This window comes from Schistosoma mansoni (genome assembly GCF_000237925.1).
Source record: "Schistosoma mansoni, WGS project CABG00000000 data, supercontig 0144, strain Puerto Rico, whole genome shotgun sequence".
Classification (NCBI taxonomy): Eukaryota; Metazoa; Platyhelminthes; class Trematoda; order Strigeidida; family Schistosomatidae; genus Schistosoma; species Schistosoma mansoni.
In genome coordinates this window covers 259,264-272,045 of record NW_017386043.1, presented here as the reverse complement: position 1 = coordinate 272,045, position 12,782 = coordinate 259,264, and the positions used below count along the sequence as shown (strand labels likewise).

Genomic DNA, 12,782 nt, shown 5'->3' with positions numbered 1-12,782 from the left:
TAAAAGAATTCATAACACACTGTCTTTCAACTTTATGGAAACAAATTATGAATGAGTATCCAGGTCCTTCTGTCTTAATAAGATATAAATACAGAGATATTGGGATAGATTTCCTATTTTTAAAATGCCGTAGAAACGTTTATCATCCACAAGTAAACCCTTACTGGTTACAAATACAAAGTGAAAAATTTGAATAATCCTATTATTTCTCGGCATAGTGTCTCAACTAATTCAGACATTGGTGATAAGTATGTTTGATCTACGTTCACAGACTCATATCACTATTTTCATACCTCTGAAATTTAATAAGCTCATCAAGATAAGACCTCGGTGAGGAATGATCGACTTTCCAGATTTCTTTTAATCAGAAAGCTACATGTATGTGAGAAAGTGCTCCATAAATTGATTTACTGAGGTCGATTTTTTCAGATTGTCCATACTTTTTTTTAGAAGGAACCTCTTTTTACTGAAAATATCTTTTTCAAATACACAGATCATCTTACGACACTAAAGTAAGTTATTGTACCTACTCAGACTGATTTGTCAATAGTGGACTATCTGAGCAAACTAGGTAACTGTTTCTAGTGAGTGGCTAAATATATGATTCCCTAAAAAGTCAGGAAGTCTATTTATTTACTTAAACACAAACATTAGTATAAGGAGGCACCAAATATATATGCGCCACACAAATCAAACGATTTGTGTGAGGGCTGGGATACAGCCCGGGTGCCCAAACAGAAGCGAGTGGTTTTCTGAGGGCGCCACTCTCCAAGCCTTTGACCTAGAGTTCTAATCCACAAAGCAGTGGAGCAACGTTAAAAGATACAGTCCCATGGTAGCTGGTGATCAACAATCGGTTCATACGCCTTCTGTTCTCTCAGGATCCTGAAGCCCATGTGCACCATTGGTTTGGAATCAGGGTTTACCAACTCCCTCAGGTGGATCCTCTGTATCCACTAACCCGGTTAAAGCACCGGATATGCGCTTTCCGTCCTCTCAGTTTGGTAAACAACCCCCCCCCCGCGAGAAGGTAGTGGGTAGGACTTTCCTGACAGTGACTGTATACATGTAGCTATGTGAGAGCATTTCGAAAGGGAGAACTGACTGCCCCCACTCTCGGCCTTGACAAGGGCATTTGGAGGCTCAGTTAAATCAGTCATTCTGAAAGGAAATTGGACGGATTTTGTGTTTCGTTTGGTCCCCATACTGATAATTCTTCTTTTATAATGTGTATCAAATCTCATCTATCTCATTTGAATCCATGTTAATGGTCTTTTCAAGCTTTTTTATATCTAAACAAAGTCCGTCCTCCCTATGGTGCGAAATGTTCAATTGATATTAAGTCATGGATCATGACATATCAGGATTTTAGGGTATTCATGTTGACACAAGTCACTCGTAAACATTGAACAATTATTTAACCAGGTGTCATCGAACAAAAATAAAGAAAATTCAGCGAAAGTTTTCTTTTCGACGAAAACACTTGCCTAAGCTGTACACTCGCATTTATAAGATACAAAAGGTTTCATCACAGTGATTCGAAATTTGAAATACCAAAAGGGTTTGCGTAATAGTCGGAGGGTTAACGAAGAACAACAGGATGAAAATAATTCTAGCCCATAGACTACTTTCGTCCTCCTGTTTTTCCTTAACCCTCTGATTATTACGCAACCCTTATTGATATTTGAGATTTCGAACCACTTTGTAATGCGATATTTTCTATCTTATATAGTAATCAAACAACGATAAATACAAATTTACAGCTTAAGTAAATGTTTTCGTCGAAAAGAAAACTCTTGCTGAATTATCTTTACTTAATTTAAACAGTATTTCCAAATATCTTTTCAAATTACACAAGTCTCAAAAGTAAAAGTAACCATTTACTAATATTATTATTGTAAACAATATCGATGCAATAAATTACACAATGGAATGATTTTAATTAAGCTAGAACACAGATTATTATTAAAGATGAATCAGTAGTAGCAGAATTTTCTGTCTTACTCTGATCAACTTGGACATAGTTCCCAGTGACCAATTCAAGAAACTTTAACTATTCACTGTAAATTACTCACACTTAAAAGTAGTTGTTTTATTGGCTTTCGCTGTTTTTATCTAGTCATCCTAAATTTTTAGTCAACGTGAGCGTATTTCAGCCAGTATCGCACTTCAGATACACGGTAACTTATCATGTGCGATTCTTTACCCAGACTCTTTAAACAGTGCAAGTTCAAAATATCACCAATCGGTTATCGTTCTTCCAAATCACGCCTAAAACCTCTTACATTTTTCAGGTGTAAAATGTGTGCTGAATAGTATCAGATTTTTGACAGAGATATTCGAAAAATACTATACTTTTCTAGTCTTCCCCCAAAAGGAACATGCTGTTTGCATAATCAGAGTTGGGAGTAAGGTTTCTGCGGTGCCAAAAGGCACCTTTTGGTAGTAAGTTTCTGATTTAACCCATAAATAAGTGCATCTATTTTTCATAGAAAAATTTTCCTTAAATTCTCCGTAAGACTACTTAAATTGCATTTAGTAAAAATATGCTTCAGTTAGACACGATCGGAAACTTACTGTTGAAGTGATTTGATTTAGATGTCCGAATAAAAATGTTAGCGATTATACCTGTATTTTGGGACCAGGAAAAGAATGAAGATTGAGTTACTTTTGTCTCTTTCAGCAACAAAGATGTTATTGTGTGTGTGGCTTTGTTGCTTTTCAGAAACTTTTGGTATCATATTACTGTATATTTTTGGACACTTTCTTCAGTGTTCGTCCGAAGTAAATCACATCATTTTTCCTTGGTTACAAGCTTGTCTGATCACATAAAAGTTTCAAGATACATTAACAAGCTCTGTTTGATAAACTAGTTTAAAACACTCCCATAAATAAGGGCTGCCTGCTGCTGCCATCCAGATATTTCAACAGGTTACCGGTTTCCTTGTTTGTTTTAAGAGATCATTATGTTAATTAATTGCATAACCTATTCAGGTGTGTTTGTAAAGAGTTTACTACCTTTCGCTGTACAAGTTACAAAAACTTACAATCGGAGACATCATGATGGCTGGTAATGTGAATTGAAAAGAATGATTACTATTTGGGTGTCGACTTCTGAAATGCTAATAACTAACTGGCGATCACTCAATATTTATCGTCACTATCGACCAAGAAATAAGAAATGGAAGCTCGCTGAAATACTTTCTGCCGAGAATTCTTTATTGTACCAAAAGTATGATAGTGAATAAACCTAGTAATAATAAAATACACTAAGTAAATTACACAGTTAGTGTGTCCTGTAGTATACATAGGAAAATTTTAACCTATTTGAGTGACAGGATAAAAATGAAATCTAAAATATCAGTTCGGACTGACTTACTCCATTCTCATTCAATAAACATAAAACCGACAAAGTTAAACATTGTGGAAATGGACTAAAGGATTCTGTAAGCCAAATTAAATAGGTTAATGTTTCTTAAAATTGAAAACGAGATATCTGTCTTACTCTCCAACTTTCAGTAAAACTCCGATTAATATAAAAACTCAATGAAAATTATCTGTAAAGTGGATTGGTCTAGATTAATAAAGTGTTATTTAATTTGAGTACAATTTTAACATTACCGTTTGAAATCGTAAAACACTATTTTAGTTCTTTTTTGTTATGTTTATTAACAGATAATCAGTTACGTAAATTGACCAGTCAAACTGATGGGTCATGTTATTTAAGTGATTATAGTGTACCGAAATTACATACTCTCGGATTATCACACAATTTAATTGAGGTAGAAGATACTTCAATAAATGATTCCAATATCAATATAGCAATTGGATTAGAATTGAAAAATTTAAAAGCATTATATCTTGGTTACAACAAATTAATTAGTTTTGGAAATTATAAATTAAAAAGTGGAAATGTACAAAATTCACCAAATGAATTAAAATACAATACTGATAATCAAAAAGAGCAAAGTTATAATCACAATTCACTAATGGGATATCTCCCGAATTTATCTGTTTTACACATAAGAAGTAGTGGATTAATCAACCTGGATGGAATAACACCTGAATGTTTACCAAGATTAGAGTATTTAAATGTTAGGTAAGTCAAACAAAATGTATGTGAGAGTATGGAAAATATGCGAAACTGTGAAGTAGTGATTGTAGATGAATAATTAAGTCCAAATCCGTGTACCTGATTTCCAGTGGCACATTTCGTGGGCAAAGAGTAGTTATACTAACATACTGTGTAGGCTAAAGTACGCGAAATGCCGTTCGAGCCTGGATGTAATGTGAGTTGAATTCAATGTTGAAAAGCGTCTTAAAATAATCACATGCATTACAGTGTCTGTAGTGATAAATACCAATATTTCAGACAAAAACTATTGAAGTATTTTTTATACTGAAAGCAAAACCATCTATTAAAACTTTCTAACCTCTTTTGATTATTAATACAAGTTGAAACAGTGGATCAAGCACAAGTTGCCAAATGATAGGTGCGTATAGCTGGCTTTCGTTTACTAATAATACACAAACTACCGACATGCTTAATTTCCTAAAGAATATATATATATATATTGGTATCAATTCTCAAACACCTTGAGTCACAACACAAATCCTTTTTTAAACTTACTAAAACGTTGCACAGGTTCAGATTCAAAAGTATTGTCAGTAACTGAAAGATATGTTTCGTGCCCTGTTATATTAAAAATTTCTGACAAATAATCTAACTAGCTCAATATATGAAGTACCATTGCTTACATTGAGGCTCAAAGTATTGGCATTCACTCGATATTATGAATTTTGGACAAAACAATTGATCAGTCATACCGATATTCCATATAATGTTAGCACGTGAGGTGTACTTCTTTCATGATAAAAAATAAAGAGCCAATGAGCTTGTATTGCAAGGGTTGTATACGACTATATCAAATATCTTCAATCAGATTTAGTTTAATGTTAATATCAATATTATTTTTTTTTAAATTCCTAACTAATACACAATGCAAGGCTTTATGTCATTAAAGTACAATGATAATAAGCATCGGATAAGACAAATTCTGTAAAACACAATCCAATCCTTACTTTCCAATTTGAGCAGTTGTGTTAACCAAAAGAAATGTACTTATTTAGGAAATCACACAATCTTGCTAACTGTCCAAACATCTTTCGGTCGATTAGAAACTTTTTCCACTTCTTAAGACAGAATTTATATAATGGAATTTGATACCACTTTCTCAAAGATACTGAATATCTCGGCATGAAAACACTATTCATGTCATTGTAACGAGACTGTTTTATTTACATTATAGAGAAAATCAAATCGGCAGTTTAGAAGAAATAAAAAAGCTAACCAGCCTCCAGCGTTTACGTACAGTGATTTTAACAGGTAACTTTATCAAATATTTACACATAATTCCTCCCTTCAATAAGCATTATTAAACTAATGATCAAGCATCTGCATCACATTATTAACTGTTCATTATCATGAGTACATGTTATCTTATATCGTTACACGATATCAGGGTTCCAGAGATAGTCGGTTTTAGATCTTGTACCTGTAATAAACAAGTTTGCTAGTTTGTTCTTACGACTTAAGCATCTTAAGAACCCACATGATAAATGTGGAGACAAAAGATCTTTACTTCTTATATTTTGCTTGATACACAAACTAGTTTATTGTACGCTATTATTTCAAAAGTCACAAGAAATCCATTATTTTTGGTTGAAGCTAGAGGGTCTAGAATAGGAACAGCAACCTTACATCTACAACTTGTCGACACCCTAGTTGTTTAGTTTAGTATCCTTTCCACATATTATTTCGACCGCCAAAGATGCTTCTGCCCTGAAATAAGAAGTTATCTAATTTAAAAGTTTTGGGACTAAAAATCTCCAAACATAAAGCGCATGTATTTCATGTTGGTAGGATCAGTATGCAATATCGATTAACAAAGTTGCTTCTTGTTGAAAAGGGTCATTTGAGCGATCCGAAAATTGGAGTAAGTGTTTACTAAATAGTTCGACTGGATTAAGTTGAGCTAATAGACTCTGATCCAGAATCCCCGTTTTTCATAAAACATATTACCAAGCTATTTAATTTTGTTTGTCCACCATCTATTACGTTCCTCTAAACTAGTATTGTCCTTATTTGCACGTACTAATAGTAAGTTTAATATTAGACTATACATCCACTAACGTATCATATCCTTTGCGTAATTATTGTTATTTTTGATAAACTAATTAAAAATTGATAAGTATCCACATTAAGTAGTATAAATTACTGTGATAATATTTTCGAAAGTTATACCCAGTGGCTAGTGTAATTCATCCTTCAATATGATAATTACGTGATTTGTATTTACCATCTGTAGATAATCCAGTTTATGATGTCAAAGATTACCGATTAGAAGTTCGCGTTTGTTTGGTCAATTTAAGGCGACTTGATAAAGATATCTATACGACGGAAGAAAATGAAGAGGCGGATGAATTAGCTATGCAAAGAATGCAACCAACCTGATTTTCCAGACGTAAGTTATTCAAAAAGTTGGGATATGATTAAAGGCTGGTAAACCTTACGTACATAAACCATAATGCTTACTCCTACAGTACTGTTATAACCTGACATGTTCACATGGCCACAAACCCTACATTGTTATCAAAGCATTTAAGGGTATGGGGAAGACCCGAACTTTATTAACACAGAGAATGAGACAAGTACGCTACACAGAGGACAAGATAAGTCGCGACACGTCTAGTATTAGTATGTCTATTGAACAATCTAAAGAATGTCATAAGTGTTACACTTAACTGACAAAACAAAATGTGATCTCAGGTTAATGAAAAACACTATCTCCCTTATTTATTTCAACACATAAATATTGGTACAAGGAAGCACCAGATAAATATGCGCCTCACAAATCTCGTTTGATTTGTGTGAGGGCTGTGATACTGCTCAGGTGCCCAGACTACAGCAGGTGGTTTTCTTAGGGAGCCACACCCCGAGCCTTTGACCTAAAGGTCTAGTCCACAAGGCAGTGGAGCATCGTGAGGAGATGCAATCTCATGGTAGCCGGTGACCAACGATTGGTTCATACGCCACCTGTTCCTTCAGGATATTGGAGCCCATGTGCACCATTGGTTTGGAATCAGAGTTTTCCAACCCCCTTGGTGGGCCTTCCGTGTCCACCAACCCGGTTAAAGCGTCGGACATTCGCTTTTCGTCCTCTCAATTTCGTAAAAAACACCCCCGCCACGAGAAGGCAGTGAGTAGGACTTTCCTGGCAGAGGCTATATATTCGCTGGCCATGTGAGAGCATTTCGAGAGGGAGAGCGGACTCTCCCCACTCTCGGCCGTACCAGGGCATTTGGGGGTTCGAACCTGGCGAGCCGGGACCATGGATGTGCACTGCTGAGTCCCACAATAGGACAAAACTATCTCCCTACACAACAGACACCATAAACTAACTGTGGTCAAAAATATTCAATGCATATCGTCGGTTCTGAGTCATAAAGTTGTTATTTTTCGATCGTTTTCTGAATAGAAATTTATCTAATTATTGTTTCTACCTGATTTATTAGATGATGTTGAATGGTCAAAAAAACTTAAAATCGCGAATCGCCTAGAGCTTCCAACATCAGAAATATGTCATCCCAACAATATACTGGTCCTACTGTACTTTTTTCTTAAAATCTTAGTTCGGTTGAGTGATGTGGAATGGTTAAAGGTATTTGAGGAGAAGCAATTTTTGCTCACAGATACTATGAAACCATAACTGCCAATAGGTTCAAAATACATAGTTTTTCTACGATATGAGAGATTAAATCTGGCCTACATTTTACGTCGATGAACATCTGGCTAAAAACAAGTTTTTACTGTGTTAGTGAACTCAGATTGTCGTGAGATTTTTCTCAAAATCAAATAATTTGTCCGTAGATACCTTCTAACCTTTTTAAAGATTACATTAAGTTCTTTTTATAGATTTATAGTATGAGGCTGCACGTATGTCCCTTACTTATTTAGTTTTATAAATGGAATAAAAAACCCTTCACCAAAGTGTTCAGATGAATGTGTACTCTCCCGTAATATGAGTGATGGGTTTTATTATAAAAAATTCGAGTAAACATTGGATCTGCCAAACTAGTGGGGAAATAAACCTCATAATGCTGGTTTCCGGAGATTTGTGTTACCAACCTCAAATATTTGTGAACAAATATCTCACCACTGTATCAAGTTAAGACGATGTTGCTTATGAGACACCATTAAATTTATGAATATTACATTTTAAGCAATGGTCTAAGCAGATTTTAAGAAATGAGACACTAGACAATCTACTTAAGTAGGTGTGTAAGGTTGGACTATGCTGAGAATAAATTTGAGCTTAAGTAAGATATACAGGACTGTAAGCAGATATCATACCGGACATTTTACTTTTTACTAATTATTTTGATATTACAGGAACGTGGATCAACCTTATATGAGCGTACGTCAGCTTTTCAGGAAACATCTTTAAAACGTTTCTCAAGCGTTTACATATATATTTTTATTCTAACACTTCAAATAAGTTTTAAAATACAATTTACCTAACATAAAACTGGCTTTTAATGCTTTACCGTATATTAAAATTGAAAAAGTAGCAAGTAGTCAGACGGAAACTATCTTGTATGACATGTGGCTCCGAACATTTCAAAATGAATTCGCATTCGTTTACCGTGCGTTTAACAGAAGAGTCTGTCATGGATTCACATATCAAGAGAGTACTTTCATCATTAAAACCGGTAATTAACAAAAGCTAAACGAGATTAATTTCCGATATTCAATCGCTAGCCTATATTCATTACACCCTATGAGTCTCCATAAACGAAACAGATTCCATCAAATTCTGTAGTAACTTCTCGTAATGTTTCAAACAAATCAAATTATTAGTCCGATTGATTTTGACCTCCAGTTTAAAATTATAAAACCATCAGTCAAATAGTCTGATTACACAGAAACCAAACACGCTAGTGTAGTCATATTTATTCTTCGTTGCCCTTGAAATCCCGAGTACATTATTTGTTATGTCATTCATACATTGCCTGATATTTTCTTTCGTAGCCTGTCGCAAAAAATAGCATCTGAGACCGCTGCACTGCAATTTGAAAATTCGAAGTGACTATATTCTATATTAAAAAGCGGTGCATCTACTAAAGTACACACTGTGGATTATTACGAATGCCGTTTATTTCATTTAATTGCTCATTTCCATTCTTAAATAACCTAATAATGTTAATTGATGACCCAGACCCTCGATATTTCAAAATGGAAAATTAGAGCAGGGAAGGTAGCTTGTGAATAGTCATTTACATAAATGATTTTACCGAATTTAAAAAAGGGTCGGAAGATCGAGCTAGTAGTATTTACTTAGAGACGACAAGAATTACGTATCTACAACCCAAAGTAAGTTGGCGTTAATTGATCCCATAAACTGAAAGGATCTTCACTTAGAAGCACATCTGTAGACCATTCTTCGCATATTTTTGAGTGAAACTTTGATAAAAAAACTATGACGAAGTTTTCGGATTTTCAAATCTCAGATAGTCTTCAGCATGCCTCATTATTTTGTCTTAACACTTGTAGTTATAAGTAAAGTAGAACTTTTCGATGTGATTACCTACTAATATTGAGCCAGGAGGTACGTTCCGAACCGATACTAAACTTAGACTTAGATATGGGGTCTATAAAGTTACTGATTATCGGTCTAAGACTTGGCACGTGTTTCCAGGTTGTCCGCCAGAAAATCGTGATCCACGTATACAGGTCACATGACATGAGGCCATCGCTTCCACTGCCTTGAGGACTCTTTGTATTACCACATACTAATCTTGTTTCTAGACCTCACTCCTGATTTACTTCTGGTTTTGGGATTATGGGCTTCACCGTGTTGTATCCCCTTTATTCTCAAAATATATTTAAAGACCTATGTGGCGGATTGGCGAAAAACAGAGGTCACTAGGATGTATGAATACCATACTGTCCCTTTTCGAAAATCCTATGTATGTTTTGCGAAAGAAATGAGTTTCAGAACGCAACACATCATTGAGTTTCAATACAATGAGATCTTGATAATTCACGTATTCGCAACATTAGTGAGTCTTTTACTAACTACCTTAAAAATCGAATTTAGAAGTTAGGCATTTCGAAAAACGTATATTACATGTGGAATCAAAATGATCCTTTTCCGGATGACAAGAAAGCAGTTGCGCCGGCAGCGAGTAACATTGATACAGAGTAATTTCTAGTTCATTAGTTAAGGAAATGAGAAACATAAAAACTATATCTCGTCATGCGTAAATTATTTTGATAAGAGCATTGCCTTGTGATTGATGTTATGAAACATCAAGCAAACTTTGAAACTCAGTTTCATCTTACAACTATAACGAATGGAGGTTGTGAGATGCAAAAGCTAAAAAAACAATCTATTGACCCTTCACATTTTAAAAGAACGTTGCATATCATAGTACATTCCACTGTGTAAGCGCCTCTTGACTTACTGCAATCAAAAACTGAGTATGCTGTCAAATAATTGTAAGATTGCTATCAAGCTACAAGTTCTCATATGAAATGACCAGCTGCATTAATCAAATAACGGACAACCTAATAATTCATCTACACAATACGGTTATGGACGGTAAATACGTAGCTGCTTATAACTAGAAAGGTATTGGTTAAATCACAGTACTTTGGCTCTACAGAAGGGGTGGGAGGCAAGAAAGTTTATCCACAAACAAAATATCCGACAGTGTGGCTAAGACCGAAAACGAGGTCATAGGGCAACTGAAAAACAGGATTTCACTATGTGACGCTGCTAGGAGAGGCAAAATAATAAAACCCAAGCCTTGCCTTATGAGTCGTTTATGTACAGTCCATATTCGCAGACTCGACCCTCAACACCGTTTAGGATAGTGACTACAGTTGGTTTGTTAGATGAATTCAACAAAGGGAGAACACGAGCGCTAACGACCGAACATTATAGATATTCCTCTTAGCCACTGGTCTCCATCAACTAATTCACCATAAAATAGCAGCATAGTATAAAATGAACCAGAAAAACAAACCGAATGACGCAACGAGTGATGTCCACTAGGTGAACGATTCTGGCAACACTTTAAAAGGATACACTTGATTTGAGAAATGATGAAGAACAGCAGAAAGTAACAGTAAGACTAGGAGAAATAGGCAATTATTGTAAAATATTGAGAAAGTCGTTGATTCGTAGTCAGCAACCTTTTTAGTTCGTTCGCGGACACTGAGATTAATTAATTAAATGTCACACTTACACATCCTCTCTGTTTTTCTTCGATAGCTTTTTTTCTTTACCAGCTTCGTTATTGACTTCTTTGGTAATTGCTTCGGTTCGACGGATAGCAATTCTATAGGCAATGTATGATAAGACAAATAATCACCTTTCCATCAACGGTGTTTTTGAATTTTTGTATGCGATAGATATGAGGAAGGTTGAGGCCAGTGAAATGATGAGATACAAAAATGAATTAGCTATCAGAGGCATTTTGTGAACGCCCCAAAATAACCCTAGTTAAGTTAGGTGTACATATTAACAACATACAGATAGGAATCGAAGATATCATGACTGCATTAACATAAACTAGCTTCTCCGAACTCTTTGATGCTGCTTGACTGTATTCTTCTAAGAGTCTCTCATCCTCCTTGGTAATCTTAACAACCATCGCTGCGTAACGTTTCTTTTGAATTGGTCGTTTGATACGTATTCTTCTTTGTGCTGTTCAAACAATGAATCACCAGAATATACATTTCTGTACTGTTAATATATTTCAGTTATTACATTCGAAAGATCAACTTTACCTCTTTAGTCTTACTGACGCGTCAAAGCTTTAGTATCTCTTTCCGTTGACAGGCTTAGTTAATATCATCTGAACATGCTGTCTCATTCGGAGGAATTAGGACATATAATTATAAAATTTCGATTGACTGTCAGACCAAATTCCTCAGAAACCTGATTTCTTCCTTCAGAAAGATAATCGAAGTACACATATGCTTTTTTACTATACAGAGCTAACTCTAGGTAACCTGCAATCCATTTGTTTAATAAAATGGGATCCATAACGGTCTCATTTCTTTTTATGCACATAAAATTTACAAAATAAATTCCTAAAATAAGTGGGTGCGTAAGTCCTCAACATTAATGCAGTAGTAAAGAACAATGAGTTGCAATATTGAACGATGTGGAGTAGGTCCAAATGATGGAAGGGAAGTCGAAGTTATATTAGGGAATGTTGTATATTAGAACGGAAAGTGGATCAAGAGATTAAAGTGTTAAGAAAACTAATAACTATATCTTTTACCGTTTGATGTTTTTGGTTTTTTCGTCCTATGACAGCCACACAGTCCTAGTGTAATAGTCAGAGTTAGCATGTTATAGGTTGCCTTAGTAGAATACCTAATCCAGCGTAAACTTGGAAACATGAGTCTAAATGGTGAGCGTAGAAGAACAACCTCAATATCACAGATTGATTGACTTGTTCTCAATCATAAAGATCTTGATGCAGACAAAATTTTCTGCTACCAAAACATGTGTGGATTGAAGTCATCGCCTTCACCATCAATGCTTGCCGATTAGTAATTCCACCCTCCCTTCTTTTGTGATGTTAGGCTCATTTAAACTTATTTTTGGATAAATATTATGCTTCACATGATGCTCTGTGTTCCACATTCTTTTGGGAAACACTATCTTTATAAGTACCATTTTACAAGCTTATTAAGCAGTTAC

At 35.0% G+C, this 12,782-nt stretch overlaps 2 protein-coding genes across 2 annotated transcripts in view; one reads left to right on the top strand and one right to left on the bottom strand.

The window, feature by feature from the left end:
• Smp_162450 (cation efflux family protein) overlaps positions 1 to 8,584 on the top strand; it is a gene marked incomplete at its 5' end in the record, with an annotated part of 42,393 nt that extends 33,809 nt beyond the window's left edge. The window contains 4 exons of the mRNA XM_018799598.1: positions 3,676 to 4,099; positions 5,310 to 5,386; positions 6,369 to 6,524; positions 8,453 to 8,584. Coding sequence (XP_018646587.1) covers positions 3,676 to 4,099; positions 5,310 to 5,386; positions 6,369 to 6,514 — 647 coding nt within the window. The 3' untranslated portion in view covers positions 6,515 to 6,524; positions 8,453 to 8,584. The remainder of the gene's footprint in view (positions 1 to 3,675; positions 4,100 to 5,309; positions 5,387 to 6,368; positions 6,525 to 8,452) is intronic.
• Positions 8,585 to 10,173: 1,589 nt separating this feature from the next.
• On the bottom strand, positions 10,174 to 11,743 carry Smp_074700 (translocon-associated protein, gamma subunit,putative). Its single transcript, XM_018799586.1, has 5 exons — positions 11,601 to 11,743; positions 11,440 to 11,566; positions 11,314 to 11,406; positions 11,154 to 11,282; positions 10,174 to 10,271 (listed from the first exon to the last, which is right to left on the bottom strand). The coding sequence occupies exons 1-5, from the start codon at positions 11,719 to 11,721 to the stop codon at positions 10,199 to 10,201; spliced, it is 543 nt and encodes a 180-aa protein (XP_018646586.1). The 5' UTR covers positions 11,722 to 11,743; the 3' UTR covers positions 10,174 to 10,198.
• Between the last annotated feature and the right edge of the window lie 1,039 nt (positions 11,744 to 12,782).

What these genes read in the sequence shown, in the direction of transcription:
- Smp_074700 (XM_018799586.1), bottom strand. Translation starts at nt 11,721, where the DNA reads ATGGTTGTTAAGATTACCAAGGAGGATGAGAGACTCTTAGAAGAATAC. An exon ending in AAAACACCGTTGATGGAAAG is followed by an intron (nt 11,407 to 11,439) that starts GTGATTATTTGT and finishes CATTGCCTATAG; the next exon opens with AATTGCTATCCGTCGAACCG. An exon ending in AAGAAAAACAGAGAGGATGT is followed by an intron (nt 11,283 to 11,313) that starts GTAAGTGTGACA and finishes AATTAATCTCAG; the next exon opens with TGTCCGCGAACGAACTAAAA.